This window comes from Chiloscyllium punctatum, chromosome 15, assembly GCF_047496795.1.
Source record: "Chiloscyllium punctatum isolate Juve2018m chromosome 15, sChiPun1.3, whole genome shotgun sequence".
NCBI lineage: Eukaryota > Metazoa > Chordata > Chondrichthyes > Orectolobiformes > Hemiscylliidae > Chiloscyllium > Chiloscyllium punctatum.
Genome location: NC_092753.1, coordinates 67289188 through 67312931, shown reverse-complemented (window position 1 = coordinate 67312931; position 23744 = coordinate 67289188). Strand labels below are relative to the sequence as shown.

The 23744-nt window shown below is 38.9% G+C and overlaps 1 protein-coding gene across 1 annotated transcript in view; it reads right to left on the bottom strand.

Moving 5' to 3' along the window:
- The window catches only part of cblb (Cbl proto-oncogene B, E3 ubiquitin protein ligase), a 200784-nt gene that overhangs the window by 80221 nt on the left and 96819 nt on the right, over positions 1 to 23744 (bottom strand). Inside the window, exon 3 of the mRNA XM_072585385.1 lies at positions 3777 to 3933. Coding sequence (XP_072441486.1) covers positions 3777 to 3933 — 157 coding nt within the window. The remainder of the gene's footprint in view (positions 1 to 3776; positions 3934 to 23744) is intronic.

The following is a 23744-nucleotide window of genomic DNA, read 5'->3' as shown; positions in this document are numbered from 1 at the left end:
TGTACTTTTTGCGATCAGGGATGCACCAAGTGAATTGACCAAATTCAGTCCATTTGAATTAGTTTTTGGGGATGAAGTGAGAGGACCATTAAAATTGATTAAGGAGAAATTAGTAAGTCAGAATTCAGAGACCACACATTTGGATTATGTGTCAAATTTTAGAGAATAATTAAATAGAGCTGGGGAACTCGCCAGACAGCATTTAAAAGTATTGCAGCATGCACTGAAACATGAAGCGGATAAGAAATAAAAAAATCGCAATTTTGCTATCGGGGATAAGGTATCAGTGTTACTTCCGGGAATAGGTGGACCTTTTAAAGCAAGGTTTAGTGGTCCTTATCAAGTTGAAAGGAGATTCAGGGAGACGAACTACTTGATAGGGACTCCAGACAGGAAGAAATCTCTCAGAATGTGTCATGTGAATATGCTAAAAAGCTATTTTGATTGGGAAGGAAAGCAAGAGGAGAAGGTGTTAATGATTACAGCACAGAAGGAAGAACCAAGTTCAGAGGATTCTGAATCGGACATTCCACAAATTAAATTGGACAATGATGAAGTTGTCAAAAATTGGGATAAATTAAGTTATCTTCCTGAGAAAAACTGAAATGACCTGAAAGAGTTATTACTATCACATGGGGAGATATGTGGAAATAAACTGGGAAGTACTAACCTAATTGCGCATGTAGATATAGAAGTTGCTGTTCCGATTAAGCAACATCCTTATAGGCATAACACTCTACAGATGGCAAAGGTTCAGAAGGAGATAGAACGCAAACTCCAAGATGGCAAAATCGAATTGAGTTACAATGACCGGAGCTCACCCATAGTCATGGTGCCAAAGCCAAATGGTACCCGATGGTTGTGTGGGGACTATTGCAAAGTCAATGCAGTTACAAAGACTGATGCATATCCAGTTGGATGACTATGTTGAAAAGGTGGGACAGGCAACTTACATTTCTAAGTTGGACTTGCTCAGAGGCTACTGGCAGGCACCTCTGTCAGAAAGAGCAAAGGCAATTTCAGCTTTCGTAATGCCAAATGGACTGTATCAGTTTAAAGTTATGGCATTTGTTATGAAAAAAATGTCCGGCCACATTTCAGAAACTAACTAAGAAGGTCATTGCCGGATTACCCAACTGTGTGGTGTATATTGATGACCTGGTGATTTTTAGTCACTCATAGAAGGAACATTTACAGCATTTATCGGACTGGTTTGATCAACTTTGGAAGGCAGGCTTGGTGGTGAACCGAGCTAAAAGTGAATTTGCCAAAGCCCAAGTCACCTTCCTGAGCCATGCTATTGGACATCAACAAATGGTCCCACGGGATGCAAAAGCGAAAGTAATTGGGGAATTTCCCACACCATTGACAAAAAAAGCTGTACTGCAGTTCCTGGGATTGAGTGGATTTTATCGAACATTTGTGCCGAATTTTAGCCGTGTGGCAGCTCCTCTCACTGAATTGTTGAAGAAAGGCAAGACGTTTCAGTGGACAGGGGACTGTCAGAAAGCGTTTGACAGCCTGAAAACTGTGTTAACCACTGCCCCAGTATTAGCCATATCTGATTACACAAAGCATTTCAATAGCGAAAGGTGACTTTTCTTTTTAGGGTGTTGAAAAATGAAGCCACCGTTAGCTATCAATGGTACCTTTTCTTAAAAAAAAGGGGGAGGTGTCACAATGTTGGTCTGGTAAACGGTTACTTTGCCCTTGAATTTTTTTCAGAGAAGGGGTAATTGGTCAGGCTCCATTGTGTCTGAAGTTTGAATGGTTCATTGGGGCCTTGTTGTTTACCCTAATAGATAGTGCTTCAGGCCAAAAGCTTGAAAGGTCTTTTGGAAACTGGTATAGTCAAGAAGACATGTCCAATTCTCTAGTTGGGCAGTTAATTCAGTTCAGGAATGAGCTGAGTCAGAGTCATAGCATTCTGCCATTATGATTTTGAACTGTAAATTGCCTGTGCCATTGTTTACTGTTTGTGCGAAGGGATGTGTGTATTGGGACTATTGCGAGTATTTTCAGAACAGCTTCATTAAGTCGGGTTTAGATAGGTTAAGTTCTGTTTTCTGTCCTTTGGGTTTCATTCTGCAATTTTGTAAATTAGTTTTGTTTGTTTATAACCTGACTGTAGACCTAGCTAATTTAATCCAGGATTATCTAATATACGGCTAGCTAAATAAATAGCAAAAGTATGGTCTGGGCTACCAACTTAAAACTGTTTGGAGGGGTCTGGCCTAGTCCTCCACAAGTTTCTGATCAATAGTAACCGTCAGGATGTTGATACTGGGGGATTCAGTGATGATAACCCCATTGAATATCAAGGAGCTGTAGTTAGATTGTTTTTTTATTAGTGATGGTGATTGCCTGGCATTTGTGTGGCACAGATGTTACTTGCCACCTGTCAGCCCAATACTAGATATTGTCTAGATCTTTTCGTCTTTAAACTTGGACTGCTTCAGTAACTAAGGAGTTGTGGATGATGTTGAATAATTGTAATCATCAGCGAGCATCCTTACTTCTGACCTTATGATGAAGGGGAGGTCTTTTATAAAACAGCTGCTGAAGATGGGTGGGCCTGGGTCACTACTCTGAGGAACTCCTGCAGAGATGTCCTGGACCTGAGATGACTGACCTCCAATAACCATGACCATCTTCTTACGTGCCATACCCCGTTTCTTAACCAATGGTAAAGCAGATCCCTATACAACTATTGGTATTCAATATTTTCCATCAGAAATTTGTTACTTCTTAAATAACAGCAGTCCAGGGTTAGCACATCCACTCATCCAACTGGAAGGATAATTACTGCTGGCACCCAAAAGGAACTCTATCTACTTACAGGCATGTCCCCAAAGTTTTGTGAATTTACTTCCAAAATATGTTAAGTAAATGTGCTACATTGACACAGTCCATAGTTTAAGAAGATGCCTTATTGCCCCACCCTAGAATTATTACATTTGTTACTTAATATAGGGACAGAACCAGACACAATATTTTACCATATAAATGGGAACCTGCAACCTCAACACATTTACGTGGAAGCCTGCACCATGACAAAAATATTATTTTGGTTTAAATTATTGGAACTGGATCATACATACCATTCAGATTTTTTTTTTACAGCCACACAGTTGCTTAGCAATATACATTATTAACAGTATCAAACAATGCACCTAAATAACTGGTCGCTAAATACAGAACTTCCATCCTATCGTGTAACACAATATTCCACTAAGTAGCATCACATTTTTGTATTAAAGAGGATCAGTGTTTTACAGTGCTTTATTTCTTATGCATTTTAAAAGAAAACAACATACTATCAGAATCTGTATTACTTCCACCATTTCTAACAAGATTTCCAAGAAACTGAGGAGCAGCCAGAAAAGTTCTTTCTTTAAAGCAAAACAGCAGCCAAAAATATTGCCAACAACATACAATATACTGAGGATGCATTTTTTGTTACTGTTTACTAGGAAATTGTAACACAAAGTTTTCACTACCTCCTGCAACAGACCATTCAAAGAATAGGTTAGAAAACAAATGAATTTACAACAATCTATTAAAAATCTTGTGGAATCTTTGTTCAGAACATTGTCAGTGCATATGCAAAAACATAATTTAAGATACATGTTACACATCTTCAATAGCTCTATATTTCAAAGAAAGCTCCTCCTCTCTGATACGCACATCAAAATGCTTTGCAGATTAGTTCAACTGTTGTCCTCCCAATTTAAAATAAACTTAATAACATACAATATCTATTTTCATTAACTCACCTGAAATAGCCTGGTGAAGATATCAAATTCAAAGATTGAAATGTAATCATTGCACGTCAAGTCGATTGTAGACTTCAGAGCCATGGCTTCCAAACCAGAGCTGATAGAATGAACTTCATGAAGGCACTGTCTAAAGACTTTCCATGGCACAATAGTCCTGAAAAAGAGAGATTAATAATGCAAGCTATTTCTTTTATCAATGAGGCAATGGTTTAATAAAGGAAGTGCATAATTATTTACATAACAAACAGTTTTATGTTACCAGATAGCTCCAATCATATTTTTTTCTGAGTACACTATTTCTCCTTCCAAAGAACATGGCTTCTTAACCAAAATTATTCTTATTCAAATTCTAATCTAGAAAACAAGCGAAATATTAAGTGAAATGTTGGGCCCTGATTTGCCTTTCAAATGCACTTTGAAACTGCACAGTTTTTGAGGAAATACGCATCAATACTGCAAATGTTACCTGTCCAGGCTATGACACTTAACATCATGTGTTTGCTCAAAAGGTACCAATTTCTATACAACAATACATTATTAGCTTGCTGTAATATAGAGTCAAATATATTAAGCTGCTGCTGGTATTGCGAAGCATCATTACACCATACTTATAAAAACTGGAATTGAGAGCTGCAATAACCAGTACAATATCTTATGATGGTTTAAAAATGTAACATACAAATAAAATCAAGTTCATACTGCACGAGAGTCTTGGGCACTCAAATAGAGTTACCTTTCTGTAGTTTCTCAAGTACACCCTCACCATCCATTACAAATGTACTTAGTGATTTGAAGTGACCATTGTGGTTTCAAATTGGACAATTCAAGGAAAATAACTTTCTACTGTACATCTTTTACAATAAACAAAGGATTACAAAGGATCTTGTTTGAAAGTCTTGCATTTCTAACTTAAGTGTAAAGAAAGCCCTACTCCTATCCAACCTTGACAATGTTATTTCAAATGCATTGTACTAAATTAACTTTCCATTTTGACCAAAATTATTTCCATACTCAGCAATGAAGTGCGACCTAGTTGGAAAAAACAACTGCAGATGTTGGAACAAAAGCAGAAATTGCTGGAAAGATACAGTCGGTCTGGCAGCATCTGTGGAGGGAAAGCAGAGTTAACATTCAGTGACTCTTCTTAAGAAATGAGGACCCTTCAGCTTGCTCTGTTCTAAAGAGGATTTTCCTTTTCAATTACCAACAGTAAACAATTGTGAAATGTATGCAATTGTGTGAACAAAATGACAATCAAAATAAGTGCACACTTAAATCTGAAGCAAGGAAAATAAACACTCTGTTTTTCCTTGGAGCACACAGGACAGTTCTGTCAAACCTACGAGCTAACCACTAAATTTTCATTCAATCTCACTTCAAGTCAAGTCACTTCAACTGACAAATAACAACTAGTGAAGTTAAATTATCTGGTCAAAAAGATGAAAAATGAAACTAATGCATGCTCCAATATAACAAATTAGGGAAGTCAAAAAGTTTAGAAAAACCCTCGTTACTGATGACCAATTTTGTAACAAATACGAAATTAAAATCAACACTGTTCAGTATCCTTTCTTTTCAAACCACAAACCACAATTGTGACCACCCTGTTGTCCACTAATCATACAAAGGATACAAATTTGGTAATTCAGGAGCATTGGACTGCGGTAACAACAAATACTTGAGGCAGAATCAATTGTGAAATGCTGATTAAAATTTCTGACTCCATTAATAATCTCAATTTTGTCCTCGAACTAAATAGTGCTCTTCAAATTATTTAGTAACTCTCTCAGAAATCTTAACTGACTCACTTCCATGACATTAAAAACCTCCCATTCAATTAACTGCTTGTTTAATTTTATAAAAAGACTTTCCATAGTTTTGACCTCCACAATACATTCTTCTTGAGGGACTTCACATTTTAGGCACAGTACATATCCTGTATTAGAACCAAGGTAATTAAATTGGGCAAAGGGAAAACAAGGGATGGTTGATAAGCAGTAGAAAACAAAAGTGAATAAGTAGAGAATTAGAAGAATGAAAATAAAAATGCAGAAGTAAATATGGAATTGAAACAAGTAAGAAAATGTGCGAAGTTTTTTTAAAAAACATGAATATTTCTGGCCCAATTTTAATACTGCATAAGTGAATGAGGTTTCAGCAAATTAAAATCTTTCCTGTAATTTTGTTGCTTTTAAAAATAAGAGGTCAAACTTAAAAGCTTGTTTTTACACATTACCAGGAGCACTGACTTGGAATGCACTCAAAATTTCATTTTTTTAAAAATGTACAGGAACCACATGAGGAAAATGACAATGTACCATACATCTTCAGTACTCTCAATCTATCAAATACAACACCAGATGCTTCATAAACAGGAAACCACTCAGCCCCATGCTGAAACACCACATCAGATGAAACACACACGAACTGACGTCTTTCATACAGCAAGTGAAAAGGTTACATCTTTAAGAAATCGCTGCTTTACAAAATGATTGGATTCTACAATATCCTTGATATAAAGCTCCAGTAGTAGATTCTAGGAGTATCAAGGAAATGCATTGGACATCATTTAGCCATGTTGTCTCAGGTGCAAACAAACAGAGGTACATGCTAACTCAAAAGGTCACTACGTACTTACAATAAAACCTTTCTGATGTTCAGTAACACTACTACTTCATTTCTGGTTTAGTGAACATAATTATAGGTATTTGGTAACTGATTTGAACAAAAGTACTTTTCTCCCAGATCATGTCAAAATCAGAAGTTTAAATACTTTCACAATCGCTGTTATTACTGGCAATACAAAGCCAACTAGTGCATTAACTACACAGTAATAGAGAGCAGACAGACTGTTACTAAAAACTGTACTTCCTAAATTTTGCAAAACAGTAATCCCCATGTGAACTCTATTTATATTATACATCTTAACTGCCACAGTGTTTATAATAATTCAGTTAATATTTTAATGTTCCACCAAATGGGCGACACGGTGGCATAATGGTTAGCACTGCTGCCTCACAGCGCCAGAGACCCAGGTTCAATTCCTGCCTCAGGCAACTGTCCGTGTTGAGTTTGCACATTCTCCCAGTGTCTGCGTGGGTTTCCTCCGGGTGCTCTGGTTTCCTCCCACAGTCCAAAAATGTGCAGGTCGGGTAAATTGGCCATGCTAAATTGCCCGTAGTGTTAGGTGAAGGGGTAAATGTAGAGGGGTGGATTGCTCTTCGGAGGGTCGGTGTGGACTTGTTGGGCCGGAGGACCGGTTTCCACACAGTAGGTAATCTAATCTAATCAGACACAAACAATATTGACATCAATATCATTACAGATATCTCACCCTATTTATTTAGGGAATGCAAAATTTGTGCATGATTAAAAACAGTGTATCACAATTTTTTTGAGGGTGCAAATGTTTTAAGATGTGGAAAAAATATTAGTACTGTCTACTGTCTATAAGTCTTCATTTTACCTTTGAAAAACAGTGAACTGTATTTATTAACTTGAAAAACTCATTGCCTTACTTGAACACAGGCTGGTAATGTATATCATCAGCCTCAGTTGGATTACAAAGCCACTGTTTCTAAAATAGCAAGTCTTTGATGGTTCAGAACCACAAATGTATATGAGTCATGTTCATTATGGCAAATAGGCTGGCACCATTGTATAACCAAGAAAGAAAACACGCACTACCGAGGGTTCATGAGAAGCACCGAGAAAATATTTTGTAAATTTTGTCGATCCATTCAGCTGCAAATGCAGCAACTATTATCTTTGTGAGATGACAAAAATATGCTTTGACATTGCAAGTATCATATTACATTCTATACAAAAAAAAAGTACACTAGTGAGATCTAAACATCTGAAGTTATAGAACAAATTAGTTCGGTTAAACAGCTGAAAAGTTAAATATTTCTTTAAAAGATTGCACACCATTTTCGAGAATTCATAACATTCAGCCACTCTGAACTGACAGAAGAATGCCTCAACCGAAAATGTCCTCAGTAACGGTATGTAAAGCGTGACTTTTTTTTAAAGCATTATGTACTGCATTGTTTTTCAAGCCAAAATGAAAACAATAACAGAATTTTCTCCAATAACACTGTGTGTGGTATTTACCTTATATTTTGCAAACAAAGGCCTTAAGTCTTCAAGTTTAACTTTCCTTTGATTACCATTCAGGGGTAAAATGAGAGAGTTAACATAATTTGCAACAAACCAATTCATTGTAATGCAGTCAAGAAGGAAGTGTTTATCACAAATGATGTTCCAGATTGTTCAAAGATCTCCACAATCATATTTAGAGACAAAAAAAACTGCAGATGCTGGAATCCAAACTAAACAAGCAGGAGGCTGGAAGAACACTGCAAGCCAGGCAGCATCAGATGGAGGAGAAGTTGACATTTTGGTAATAATCCTTCTTCAGGAATCCCTGAAATGTCGACTCCTCCACCACCTAATGCTACCTGGTTTGCTATGTTCTTCCAGCTTCCTTCTTGTCTATTCCACAATCACATGGCAATCTTCACTGGATTATAGCCTAGACTTCCAGCAAGCGCTTTTGCATTATAAATGCATGCCACTTTCAAACTAAACCAGAAAGGAAATTGACGTTACTGCTCGTGTCTATTCAAAAGTCATCTCATTCTTTCAGGATGTCTACGGTCCTCGCACAATACCACATAAAGCAGAAAGCCTGCGTAAGTCACCCCAAATCTGCCCTTCTTCTGGACAGTTAAAATAATTGCTCATGATAATGATCTCATCAAATGCAGCAGTGCAAAGGGCATTTTCTGTCACCCTAGGGAAAACATAACCCCTACAAAGCAGGAATTTAAGCAAGATGTTTAGCACCCAGGAATCAATCAGCACTGATTGATCTGCTAGATCTCTGGTATACACGAATGCCCTTGAAAACTGAGGTTCAAGTCACGTGAAGGTAGCCACGTAACTTGCATAACTCAATACTGATGCTCTGGCCAAGAAACTGAACATGACATTGTTGGTGCGAAGAAAACAACTTAAGATACTTTCTCTCTCACTAATTGAAAGTTAATGTTTTGCAGATATAAAGCAAGCAAAATTTAAGCATCAAGACAGCTCCTGGGATACTAGCGCATACGCTGCTAACTCAGAAATATGGCTGGATTATATCACCAAGCTCTGAACACTGCATATATGCATTCAGTGGCCCCTTGAACCAGAGCCCAGCAATGATCGCAAACTCAGCAGCTTGGGCACCTTGGCTGTTTGAGCTCCAGCTAAACAGGACAAATTGTATTGCTTTCTTGTAAAGGCCATTACTGAATGAGATTTATTTTTATGTCTGACAGGACAGAGTCACCATTTAATGTCTTGGCAAAAACTCAGTACCTTCAACTAACTTGATTGAGTGTTTTGAAGAAGTGACAGTGAAGACCAATGAAGGCAAAGCGGTGGACATTTTCAACAGAGGAACCTCGATTACCCGAATATCAATTATCCAAATTTCGGATGATCTGAAGATTAGATTAGATTAGATTCCCTACAGTGTGGAAACAGGCCCTTCGGCCCAACCAGTCCACACCAAACCTCTGAACAGCAACCCACCCAGATCCATTTCCCTCTAAATAATGCACCTAACACTATGGCCAATTCACCTGACCTGCACATCTTTGGACTGTGGGAGGAAACCGGAGCACCCGAAGGAAACCCACGCAGAAACATGGAGAATGTGCAAACTCCACACAGACAATTGCCTGAAGCTGGAATCGAACCTGGGACCCTGATGCTATGAGGCAGCAGTGCTAACCACTGAACCACCATGCCGCCCCTAAGATGATCCAGGTCCCGCAAAAACATTACAAAGAGGTAAGTGTATTCGATTTACCTGTACTGATGAACATGTGAAAACACTGGCAAAAACAAAGAAACACAAGCACCTCAAGCATCAGCAACTAGATTTTTTTAGGTAAGGATTAGTAATACATCCTTTTGCAAAACTAAGTGTTTTACAGTTCTCCCGTCACTTTATTGGGTCGTTCATGAAAAAAATGGCTGAGAAAGTAATCGCATGTGCAAGGCGATGTTTCTGTCTTACTATCGCAACACTGAGCTCGGAAACTGATAAATGCTCTTGCCATCACAGATGCTGTTCTGGATCTTTTTTAATGCTGGGATTTCAGATACAATATTTATATGACGATAAGAGTTCTTCTCAGTTTAACCTGCAATTTGCAGAATGCAAAGATTAGTTTGTTTAAAAAGCAGACTTATTAAAATTATACATTTAAACAAATTCTCTGGCAGAGCACAGCATTAGATCAGTATGGCTTCCCTTGTTTGAGACAAAAATCAATTATCCAAACAAAACAGTGCCCACCCATCTCGTTCAGATAATCGAGGTTCCTCTGTATATGAACTTCAGCAAGGAGTTCAATTAGGTTCCACGTGGGAGACTGATTAGCAAGGTTAGATCACATGGAAGCCAGGGTGAGCTATCCATTTAGATACAAAATTGTCTTGAAGGTAGGAGACAGAGGATGTGGTAGAGGGCTGTTTTTTAGACTGGAGGCCTGTGACCAGCAACGTGCCACAACATGCTGGGTTCACTGCTTTTTATCACTTATATAAATGATATGTATGTGAAGATAGAAGGAATGTTTAGTTTTGCCGATGACAACAACATTTAGTGGTGCAGTGGACAGTGAAGAAAGTTATGTGACTACTAGGGGACCTTGATCAGATGGGCCAGCTGGCTGAGGAGTGGCAGATGGAGTTTAATTTAGATAATTCTAAGGTGTATCATTTTGATAAGGCAAATCACGGCAGGTCTTCCACACTTAATGATAGGGTCATGGGGAGTGTGCTGAACAAAGAGACCTTGGGATGCAGACTCATAGTTCCTTAAAGGCAGAGTCACAAGGATAGTGAAGAAAGCGTTTGGTACACTTACCTTTATTGGTCAGTGCTTTCAGTAAAGGAGTTGGGATGTCATGTTATGGCTGGACAGGACATTAGTTAGGCCTCTTTTGAAATACTGCATTCAATTCTGGTCTCCCTGCTATAGGAAAGACACTGTGAAACTTGAAAGGGTTTAGAAAAGATCTACAAGGAGGGGTTGAGGGTTTGAGCAATAGGGAGAGTTTATTAGGCTGGGGCTATTTTCCCTGGAGTGTTGGAGGCTGAGGGTTGACCTTACAAAATCATGAAGAGTATGGATAGGGTCAATAGCCAAGGTCTTTTTCCCCCTGGGTAGGAGAATCCAAAGCTAGAGGGAATCGGTTGAAGGTGAGGGGAAAGATTTAAAAGGAACCTAGGGTCAATTTTTTCATGCATAGGGTGGTGCATGTCTGGAATGAGCTGCCAGAGGAAGTGGTGGAGGCTGGTAAAATTACAACATTTAAAAGGTACCTGAATGGGTATATGAATACGAAGAGTTCAGAGGAATATAGGCTAAATGCTGACAAATGGGATTAGATTAATTTAGGATATCTAGTTGGCATAGGCAGGTTGAATCAAAGGGCCTATTTCCATGCTGTACAATTCTATGATTGTATAACAGAACAGCTCTCTATTACTGCAATATATTCAACCAAGTTGTCTGCTCTAGTATCCATAATCAGGGTTAATTGCAAAACATTTACAGCTCAGGCAAGTTTTCAACAACTGCATAGTCAAGTTTTACACTTCAGCTGATCTAATTCCATCAGTAACTTCATTTATTATCTTTGTCTTCATTTTTAACAAATTCAGCATTTATCCATCTGCCATATCCTTCTCTATTGCATTCCCTGGAGCTAATGTGTATTTGTCATTAACCTCTCCTCTGTTAAGTCTGGACACATTTAAAACTTTCTTTTTACTGAACATTTTTGAAGAGTTCTTCACTTATTTTACTTTCATTATCTCTTAACTGCATAATTATATAGAATTTAAACACACAAAAATAAGCCACTCAATCCAACTGGCCTCTGCTGGCATTTATCAACATCATAAATATTTTCAATGTAGTCAGCATTTTCTCAGCTAATAATTTCCTTGTCTTGGTTTATTTTAGATTCCTTCTTACCAATGACATTTTATTTCCTTCCTCCACTGTGAAAACAGACAACACATTCACTTAACTGACATTTCTACCATTTGCTTAATGCCCATTATAGTCCCATCTGCATCAAGCTTTATTGATCTCATCTTCCCTCTCAATACTACTTCATTATACACTTTAATGGTTGTATTTTGCCCTATTCTCATTTGCACCTTATTTCATTTTTTTTTACCCCTTTGCTGTCTACCTAAATAGCTCCCAGAGTAATACTCAAACCTCCATACATTTAGGTAAACCACAACCAAATAGCCTGATGCTAATCGTTACCTCATTTATTGACTGCAGTAGCTTCAGTACATAAATGTAGCATGTGGCATCTAACAATTTTGCATTACACCATATTTTTATACATCATATCATACAGGGCGACAGCACAGAAAAAGGCCCTTCAAGCCCATGATGGTCAAAAAACAACTACCTAACTATTCTAATCCTACGTCGTTGAATACTTCTCATATTCTGACTTTAGACTTAGTTATTAGCAGTTTAATCCTTTATACCAGACTCCAATTATATAACTGAGTTGACCCTCTTGTCCAATGACAATAAGATTAATACTCTTAAAATGCTCATAACCACTACAGTTCATAACAGTTAAAATCAATATTCCTGGCATCGATGTGACACAGTCAGTCAAAACACTGACTGGAATATTTGAGACACATAAAATTCCATTGCAAACAAGGTACAAAGATACTGAACAGATCTGTTATGACATAGAAAATGACTAACTAAATCAAAAAAATTTTTCTAGATTATTCCAAAATAGATCCCATTATCCTGATCCCTTCTTCAAATCTTGTATTTTCAACAACTTTAAATATTTACCTAATTTTCTAGATAAGAGAAGGAATAAATGCTCCTTGTTCCAACCTTTTCCACTCCCTGTGGAAATGCGTTTCCACATAACAATAATCTTAACATACAATATTCCAAATTACTTTTTTCAAACTTAAGAAATATTTCAAATGAATAATTATTTTCAGTGATTCTGTAACCAGAGTAATACTTGCTCTCTTGCTTTTGTAAATTTTCAAATCTCTACTTTGACCTCTCCACTCCAATGGAAATAGTCCTAGAATCCCATGTCCATGCTCACAAATAAATAGAAACCTCTGCAGGATCCATGGCTTTTGCATCCTTGCTATAAAAGAGTATCCAAATTGGACCTGAAGAGCCACCGAACTAATATTTAGCATGAATCCATCATTGACTCATTATTTTTACTCTGTGGTCCCAAATACTAAAAGCAAAAAGCCATAAAGAGGTCATAAGATCTATACACATTTATGTTTTTTTGGAAATTATAAACTTGAACCTCTAGGTGTCTCTGTTCATCCATATCCCTCAGTGCCTTTCTAAAAGGTTAGAGGAGTACATTTTTTAAGCAAAAGTATGAGAACATGCAGTCCAGCACAGCCTTACCTTCTAAGACAAATAGCCTGACTGGGTTCTAAGGACATCTACACATCCCAGTTTTATCCATTGTTCATTGGTTGGGCTACCTACAGCCTCTATGAATCTTCTTCAACTGAACTCCTCAGGAATATCACATACCGACCAGAGACTAACAGCTCATTAGTCGTGGTTGGGGACGGCAAGACTGAGATTATGTTGGTGCTGCTGCTTTGGATTGTAGGTCGAGTCAAGTTGTGGTACTTAATCAGAAAAATATTTTTCAAATTGAGACCCATTGATATCTAACTAGTCATGTCACAATAATTCATCTGGGTAGTGTCCCTGAAAAACCAGGATATAATGCCCCCTTATATAAAGTATGTAATTGTCGTCCATGTTTTTCTTGCAAGGAGGTGTCACCTCACTTTGCAAAAGTCTATCTAGTTTGAGAACATGTCCATTCAGATATGCCAAATTTCCTACCTTTCCATCGGTAACAAACCTCAAAAAAAGGTTCAAGTTACACAGGGAATAAAAGTGAATACATAACTTGATCAAGGGTAAATTATTTCAAACCTACTACATTCCAAGTAATACCCATTTGTCTGAATCTTTGGTTTTCCAACCAATTTTTCTTTAGGCCATTAAAGATCCTCTTCTGTCTTATGTCAAATTATTTCAACAACTTTCACACAAAACCTCAATGTGTCAAAAATTCAAATGAACTATACATACAATCTATGAATACATCTAAAGTACCGTCACTGCTGTTTTGTAAGCAACATAAACAGAAAGATGGCTCCACAGACTAAGATTCCACATGCAAGGAGAGAATGGATGACCACCAGGCACAGTAAGATGACTAAGTATGGAGTGCAAGGATCCCTGTGACCATTTACCTGAAAAGCAGATAGACCGCTTTGGACATGGCCTTTCAGAGGAAAGTAGCAATAGCTAAATTTGTTGCACCACACAAGAGAAGAGGAATAAGCAGGGAAGCCTATAATAAAAAGGGAATTCAACCATAAGAGGAATAGAGAGACATTTCTGTAACTGCAAACAAAACTCCAAGATGGCATTTCCCTTCCATGTGCTGGTCAAAAGTATTTAAGAGTAACAACGGGACATTCTGCAGTGGGAGGGTAAACATAGGTACCAACAACAAAGGTTTAAATAAAAGGGATGAGATCATAAAAACAGAACACGGAGGTAGAAAGCAAGTTTAAAAAGTAGGATCTCGAAGGCAGTGATCTCACAATGTCATTTGCTAGTCAAAGTACAAATAGCAGAATATATCAGATGATTACGTGGCTGCAGAAATGATGTGAGGGGAGCTTTTCAGATCCCTGTGACCTAGAAGCCAGTTCTGGTGGTGGTGGTGGTGGTGGTGTTGGGGGGAATGGTGTGGAGGAGATACAAGCTACACTAGTTGCACCTGGGCAAGACCAGATCTGATGCCTGAGGGAAATATTTGCAAGTGCAGTTGGGGCAGGTTTCAACTAAAATAGTAGGGAGATGAGAACAGAGAGAGAGAGAGAGAGAGAGAGAGAGAGAGAGAGGGAGGAGGAGAGAGAGAGAGAGACAGAAAAGAAGGAAACAAAGGCAAAAACAAAAGATACAGTGGAAAATGCAAACTGACAAGCAGAGAATTCAAGCACAAACGTCAAACAAGGTATAATGCAAAATAATGCAGATGGGGCGAAGAATATTTTTAAAAAACATTAAGGTCTTGAGTTTTAATGCACAGAGTCATCACAATTAAGTAGATTTCTAATAAAGTCAATTAGTCATGCAAGTAGATATAAACAGATATGACATAGCTGTCATTACAAACTTGGCTGCAGGGTGACCAGGGTTGGGAACTGAATACCCAGAGATATTCAGTTTTCAGACAGGACAAACAAACAAAAAAGAGAAAGGTGATGGGGCTGCAATTATGGATAAAGTCCTAATAAATAAAATTGTGAGGAAGATATTAAGATATTAGCTCTGGAGAAGTGAAATCTACCTGATAGAGCTTAGAAACACAAAGGGCAATAAATGATTATGGGGGGGGGGGGGGGTCGTATATGGACCCCAATCTGTAATAGCAATGTTAGAGAAGGCATTAAACAGGAAAGTAGAGTCAGAAGCAATAAAGATACAGCTTTAATTGTGGATGACTTTAACATGCAAATAGATTGGGCTAATGAAATCAGTAGCAATAATGTAGAGGAGGCACAGGATGGGTTCTCACATCATTATGTTGTTTTCAAACCAACTAGAGACAGAACATCATAGACTGGTACTGTAATAACAAAGGAATAATTGGCAAGGTCCCTGAGGGATGAGTGACCATTGTCAAATAAAATTCTTAATTAGTTTGGAGAGTAACAGTTGATTCTGAGACTAGGGTTCTGAATCAAAAAGGAAACTATAATGTTATGATAAATTGGGGAATATTACTTATAAGGATACAATTCTTATAAGAACTACAATGTAAGAATTCAATGAAAACGCTTAAAAAAGAAAGGTGCATAGATGAACTACAACATATGTTCATTCCTGCCTGACAAAAATTAAAACAGGAAAGAACATAAGAACTAGGAGCAGGAGTAGGCCATCCGGCCCTTCAAGTGTGCTCCACCACTCAATAAGATCATGGCTGATCTTTTCATGGACTCAGCTTCACTTGTCCGCATTTTCATCATATCTCTTAATTCCCTTATTTTTCAAGAAAATATCTAAAAGCGATTACTGAAGTAACTATTTCCCCGGGCAAAGAATTCCATAGATTAACAACCCTCGGGGTGAAGAAGTTCCTTCTCAGTTCGTTCTAAACCTGCATCCTCTAATCTTAAGGCCATGCCATCTTGTCCTAGTCTCACCTACCAGTTCCTCATATTTCAATCTTATCCATTCCCTTCATAATTTTATGTTTCTATAAGATCCCTCCTCATTCTTCTAAATTCCAATGAATATAATCCCAGTTTACTCAGTCTCTCCTCATAAGCCAACCCCCTCAACTCCGGAATCAACCTAGTGAACCTCCTCTGCACCCACTCCAGTGCCAGTACATCCTTTCTTAAGGAGACCAAATCTGCACAAAGTACTCCAGATGTTGCCTCACCAGTACCTTGTACAGTTGTAAAATTACCTCTTTGCTTTTAACTCAACTAGCAATGAGGGAATTTGCCTTCCTAATTACTTCTTGTACCTGCAAATCAACCTTCTGTAACTCATGCACAAGGACACCCAGGTCCCTCTGCAAATCAGCATGCTGCAACTTTTTAAACCATTCAAGTAATAATCTATTTTGCTGTTACTCGTACCAAAATGTATGACTTCACATTTACTAACATTGTTTTCCATCTGCCAGACCTTTGCCCACTCACTCAATGTTCCTCTGCAAAGTTTCACAGTCCTCTGCACACTTTGCTCTGCCACTCATCTTAGTGTCATCTGCAAACTTTGACACCGTACTCATGGTGCCCAATTCCAAATGATCTATATAAATTATAAAGAATTGTGGTCCAAACACCGATCCCTGAGGGATACCACTGGTCACTGATTGCCAGCCAGAATAGCGCTCATTTATCCCCACTCTTTGCTTCCTGTCAGTCAACCAATCCTCTATCCACGCTAATAATCAACCCCTAACACTATGCAGCAGCCTCATGTGTGGTACCTTGTCAAAGGCCTTTTGGAACTCTCGGTACACCACATCCACTAGGTCCCCGTTGTCCACCTTGCTTGAAATGCCTTCATAGAAGTCCAAAAGATTTGTGTAGCATGACCTGCTCTTAATGAACGCATGCTGCCTCTGTGTAATGGGACAATTTTTTTCGAGATGCCCTGCTATTTCTTCCTTGATAATAGGCTCAAGCATCTTCCCCACTACAGAGGTGAAGCTCACTGGTCGAAAATTCTCCATCTTTTGTCTACTTACCTTTTTAAACAGTGGCGTCACATTTGCTATTTTCCAATCTGCTGGGACCACCCCAGAGTCTAGTGAATCGTAGAAAATTTCAGCTAGTCCACCTGCTATTTCTCCAACCATCTCTTTTAGTAACCTGGGATGCATTCCATCAGGGCTAGGAGACTTATCTATCCTTAGCTAGCTCATCCAACACTAACTCTTTTGTAATAATAATTGTTTCTATGTCCTCACTTACCGGCATGTTATTAGTATCCTCCACTGTGAAGACCGATCCAAAATACCTGCTCAATGCCTCAGCTATTTCATCATATCCCATAAGAATTGCCCCTTCTCAGCCTCTAAAGGACCAAAATTTACTTTAGCCACTCTTCTTCGTCTTATATAGTTACAGAAACTTTTGCTATTTGTCTTTATATTCTGTGCTAGATTTTTCTCATACTCTATCTTACTTTTCTTTATAGTTCTTTTTGTGGCTTTCTGCTGACTTTTAAAGTTTTCCCAATCTTCTAGATTCCTGCTGTTTTGGGCCACTTTGTATGACTTCTCTTTTACTTTGACGCCCATGGCAGATTACCCCTCCTCTTAAGAGTCCTTCCTTCTCACCAGTCCTTCCTTCTTTACCTTTGCTGAGCACTTTGAAACATTTCTTTGAAGTCCTCCACTGCTCGTCAACTGTTGCACTATAAAGTCTCTGTTTCCAGTCTACTTTAGCCAGGTCCTCCCTCATTCTATCATAGTTCCCCTTATTCAAGCACAGGATCCTGGTACTGGATTTTAAATTCAACCATATTGTGGTCACTCCTTCCAAGACGATCCCTAACTATGACATCATTAACTATTCCTGCTTCATTACATAGGACCAGATCTAGGCTAGCTCACTACCTCTTTGTTCCATTACATGCTGCTCAAGAAATCGATCGCAGATTTACTCAACTCCTCCACCTCAAGGCTACACTGACTGAGCTGGTTTGACTAATTACATACACATTAAAATCCCCCCATGATAATAGCCGTACCATTTTTTGCAGGCATGTCAATTAGTTATTTCCGTGTTTATTGCCTGCCCCAATGTGATGCTATTATTTGGCGGCCTATAGACTACACCGATCAGTGACTTTTTCTTCTGGGAATTCCGAATTTCCACCCAAATAGATTCGACCTCATGCTCTATTGAACCTATATCATCTCTCAGAACTGCTCTGATGTTGCCCTTACATGTCAGAGCTACACAACCTCCCTTGTATTCCTGTCTGTCCTTCCGGATAGTCTGGTGTCCCTGGATAGTTAATTCACAGTCATGACCATTCTGTAACCATGTCTCCATGATGGTTATCAAATCATATTCGTTCACGATAATTTGTACCACTAACTCATCAACCTTGATATAAATGCTACGAGCACTCAAGTAAAATGCCTTTATGCTAGCTTACTTACTGTCATAATTCACAACATCAAATGTCTCCTGAGTTATCCTTCATTTTTGCTTCTTTCATAGTCTGCCTTGAACTTAAACCCTCCTGCATACATGCTAACCTGCTGCTTACTTTTTCATTTATCATACTTCCTGTTGTTTTCCCCTTCCTTTCCCCCTGACTCACAAGTTTAAAGTCCTAATGACCACTCTATTTATCCTTTTCGCTATAACACTGGTTCCAGATTGGTTCAGGTGGAGACCGTCCATCGGTACAGATCCTCCCAGTTCCAAAACGGATGCCAATGCCCCTTGAAATGGAACCTCTCTTTCCCATACCACTCCCTTAGCCATATATTTACTTCCCTAATTTTCTTATCCCTAAGCCAATTTGCAAGTGGCTCAGGCAATACTCAGGAGATTATGACCCTTGGAGACCTGTTCCTTAATTTCCAAGGTAAATAACCAAGAGAAATTATGAAAGTAATAGATCCAAGGAAAGAGCATGCAAATTGGTCAAACAAAGATCAGTAGATGTGACAACAGGCAGCAGGTTTGAATTCAACAAAGGAGAACTAGCCATTTGGATACAGAACTGGCTCAAAGGTAGAAAACAAAGGATGGTGGTGGAGAGTTGTTTTTCAGACTGGAGGCCTGTGACCAGTGGAGTGCCACAAGGATCGGTGGTGGGCCCTCTACTTTTTGTCATTTACATAAATGTTTTGGATGCGAGTATAAGAGGTACAGTTAGTAAGTTTGCAGATGACACCAAACTTGGAGGTGTAGTGGACAACGAAGAGGGTTACCTCAGATTACAACAGGATCTGGACCAGATGGGCCAATAAGCTGAGAAGAGGCAGATGGAATTTAATTCAGATAAATGCAAGGTGCTGCATTTTGGGAAAGCAAATCTTAGCAGGGCTAATACACTTAATGGTAGGGTCCTAGGGAGTGTTTATGAACAAAGAGACCTTGGAGTGCAGGTTCATAGCTCCTTGAAAGTGGAGTCGCAGGTAGTTAGGATAGTGAAGAAGGCATTTGGTATGCTTTCCTTTATTGGTCAGAGTATTGAGTACAGAAGTTGGGAGGTCATGATGCGGCTGTACAGGACATTGGTTAGGCCACTGTTGGAATATTGCGCGCAATTCTGGTCTCCTTCCTATCGGAAAGATGTTGTGAAACTTGAAAGGGTTTAGAAAAGATTTACAAGGATGTTGCCAGGGTTGGAGGATTTGAGCTACAGGGAGAGGCTGAAAAGACTGGGGCTGTTTTCCCTGGAGCGTCGGAGACTAAGGGGTGACCTTATAGAGGTTTACAAAATTATGAGGGGCATGGATAGGATAAATAGACAAAGTCTTTTCGCTGGGATCGGGCAGTCCAGGATTAGAGGGCATAGGTTTATGGTGAGAGGGGAAAGATATAAAAGAGACCTACGGGGCACCTTTTTCACGCAGAGGGTGGTACGTGTATGGAATGAGCTGCCAGAGGATGTGGCGGAGGCTGGTACAATTGCAAAGTTTAAGAGGCATTTGGATGGGTATATGAATAGGAAGGGTTTGGAGGGATATGGGCCGGGTGCTGGTAGGTGGGACTAGATTGGGTTGGGATAACTGGTCGGCAGGGACAGGTTGGACCGAAGAGTCTGTTTCCATGCTGTAAATCTCTATGACTCTATGACAAAGAGATTGATTAAAAGGGGAAAAAAGAAGAAGTACAAAAGTAAACTTGCAGGGAACAAACTGACTATAAAAGCTTATGTATATAAAGTGAAAAAGATTAGAGAAGGCAAATGTAGGCGACTTACTGCCAGAAACAGGGGAAGTTATAATGGGAAGCAAAGATGTGGCAGACCAACTCAATAAATATTTTGGTACTGTCTTCACAAAGACACAAATAACACTCTAAAAACTTTGGGGAACAAACAATCTAGTGAGAGAGATGAACTGAAGGAAATCAGTATAAGTAGGGAAATGGCATTGGGAAAAATGATGGGATTAAAGCAACTAAATCCCCCGGGTCCAATTATCTAAACCAGGAAGTGAACCTAGGAATAGTTGATGCATTTATAGTCATCCTTCAAGCTTCTTATAGATTCAAGGATAGCTAATATAACAACGCTATCTAAAATAGCGGAGCATTTGGAAAACAGTGACAGGATCAGACAGAGTCAGCATGGATTCCCAAAAGGGAAATCATGACTGGCAATCATGATTGACAAATCTACTGTGTAGAGTTGATAACTGGAGAGCCAGTGGATGTGGTTTACTTGGGTTTTCAGAAGGCTTTCAATTAAGTCCCACATAAGAGATTAGCATGTGAAATTGTGTGCATGAAATTGGGATGGAGTACTAGTTGGTAGACAGGAAACAAAGAGTATGAATAAACAGACCTTCTTCTGAGTGGCAGCCAGTGGTAATGGGGTACCACAGGAACAGTGCTTCGACTCCAGCTATTCACAACATATATTAATGATACAGATGAGGGAACTAATCGTACTATCGTCAAGTTAGCAGACAAAGCTGGGTGGGAGAATGAACTGTGAGGAGGATGCAGTGATGCCTTTGTGTAATTTAGACAATTTTAATGAGTGGTTTGGCAGGTGAAGTATAATGGAGGTAAATGTGAGCTTACTCACTTTGGTAGCAAAAACAGGAAAGCAAGTTACTATCTGGACAGGGACAAATTGAGAAACACAGAGGTGCAACAAGACCTTGGAGTCTTTGTAAACCAGTCACTGAAAGGAAGGTGCAGCAGGCACTGAAGGCAGCACACTGTATTAAGGCCTTCACAGTGAGAGAATTTGAGTACAGGGGCAAATCTGGTTTGCTGCCATTGTGCAGGGCCTTGGTAAGACCATGCCCAAAGTGCAGTTTTGGTTTCCTTATCTGAGGTAGGATGTTGTGACTCTGGAAGGTGTGTAACAAAGATTGAGCAAATTTAGTCCTGGAATGGCAGGACTGTAATATGAAGAGAGACCGGATCAGTTAGAACAATTCTATGATTCTATTTTTACTGGAGCTTCGAAGAATAAGGCAGATTCCCAAAGAAATCTATAAAACACCTGACAGGTAGGACTAGACGGGATATACACAGAAATTTGAGTACAGGGGCAAATCTGGTTTCCAATGACTGGGGAGAGTGATGGATCACAGTTTAGGGTTACGTATTAGGCTATTTAGGACTCAGATTAAAGAAAGCTCCTCACCCAGAGCGTTAAATCTGTGGGATTTTCTGCCACAGAAAGTGATTAAGCCAAAATATTGAATATTTTCAAGGAGTTAGATAGAGTCATAGAGATGTACAGCATAGAAACAGACCCTTCGGTCCAACCAGTCCATGCTGACCAGATATCCCAACCCAATCTAGTCCCACCTGCCAGCACCCGGCCCATATCCCTCCAAATGCTTCCTATTCATATACCCATCCAAATGCCTTTTAAATGTTGCAATTGGACCAGCCTCCACCACTTCCTCTGGCAGCTCATTTCATACACGTACCACCCTCTGCGTGAAAAAGTTGCCCCTTAGGTCTCTTTTATATCTTTCCCCTCTCACCCTAAACCTATGCCCTCTGGAGTTCTTAGGGCTAAAGGGATCAGACGCTACGGGGAGAAAGCAGGAACAGGGTACTGAGTTGAATGATCAGCCATGATCACACCAAATGATGGAGCAGACTCCAAATGCTAAATAGCCTACTCATGCTCCTTTTTAAAATGTTTTTATGTAACTCACTACTCTTCAAAAGTTGCAATGAGATCTTTTAGGCTCATTTAAAAGGCAGACAGGTTTCAAGTTAACAATTTCTAAGTATTCTGATCTTAACGCACCTCATATGACCTCTAATTCTTTTATCAACCACATTAAATCTGCATTACATACAAAGGTAACTACACTTCAACAATATTTCATTGACCGAGCAGCATGTTAGAATATCCTGAGGTTATGAAGGGCAGTGTGAAATGCTAGTCTTTCTTGTTTTTCCAAAATGAGATTCTCATCATTACTCAAATGCAGCTATTCAAATAACAGATACAATTTTTTTTACCTCTGATTAGCCACAAATTTGAGTCCATTAGTCATTTCTAGCTTCTTCAATATTTGGTGGTTGCTTAGAGTGAACTATATATTCTTGATAATCCACTAACCTGAATATATTTTAGAAGCTTCTTTCTTCTCTGCCAAATGAGAAGAAAAAGAAAGAGGTTATTTTGTCCCACCCATTCATGGTGATCTTAGGCTCAAGAACATGGGCAGACAATTATGAAACTCACTTCTGGCAATACATATCTATTCTGATACAAGGTCTGTGAGATTATCTGTCCTCAGTAAGGCTTTTGGTGTGCTGTCTTAAGCACATTCATAAACAAACAACTTACCTTGGGCATGGAAACTTGAGTGCAGCACAATTTACTTTTAAACGTTTAGCCAAATTAGCTTGCCAGATATACTCAACCAGTGACCAGGTTTTTTTTTTAAGAAAGGTTGAAAAATTTGGAAAGAGGATTTCAATTTCACTGACCCTTCCAAGAACGGAGGAAGGGTGATCGGACCAGAAACATTAACTCTGATTTCTCTCCACAGGTGCTGCCAGACCTGATGAGCTTTTCCAGCAATTTCTGTTTTTATTTCAATCTTTTCCTTGTTAAATTAATACATCAAAGTGTTCATTCAGATACATTGGATCAGATTTGGTCCTTTCATAAAGGGTATGCACCATTATTCATAGAGAAGTTGCTACTGTGTCTTAATTACCTGTTGGGATTTTTAAGGGGAAGGAATGTCAGAAGAGTTGGAAAGGAAGAGAAAGACCAAAAAAAACAGGTATTTGACCCAAACATTCCACTGAATTCCTTCAAACGGTGAAATCTCTGGTTTCTTTTGTGGATTAACATTTCGCACAATTTCAAGGAACAACCAAGAAAGAAAACTCTGAATAAAGCCTCAAGCAGCCAAAGGAGAATAAAAGGTGAAGACTAAAGATTTTTTTCTCCATAAAGGAATAAGAAATGTTAACAATCTGGATTATATATCGAGTTAAATAGCTGGAGGGCTTTTAAGATAAACACTTTAGATTTTGCCTTTCAAACAATACTGACTTTCCTTTATAGAGTCATACAGCACGCAAACAGGCCGTCCGGCCCAACCTGTCCCATGCTGA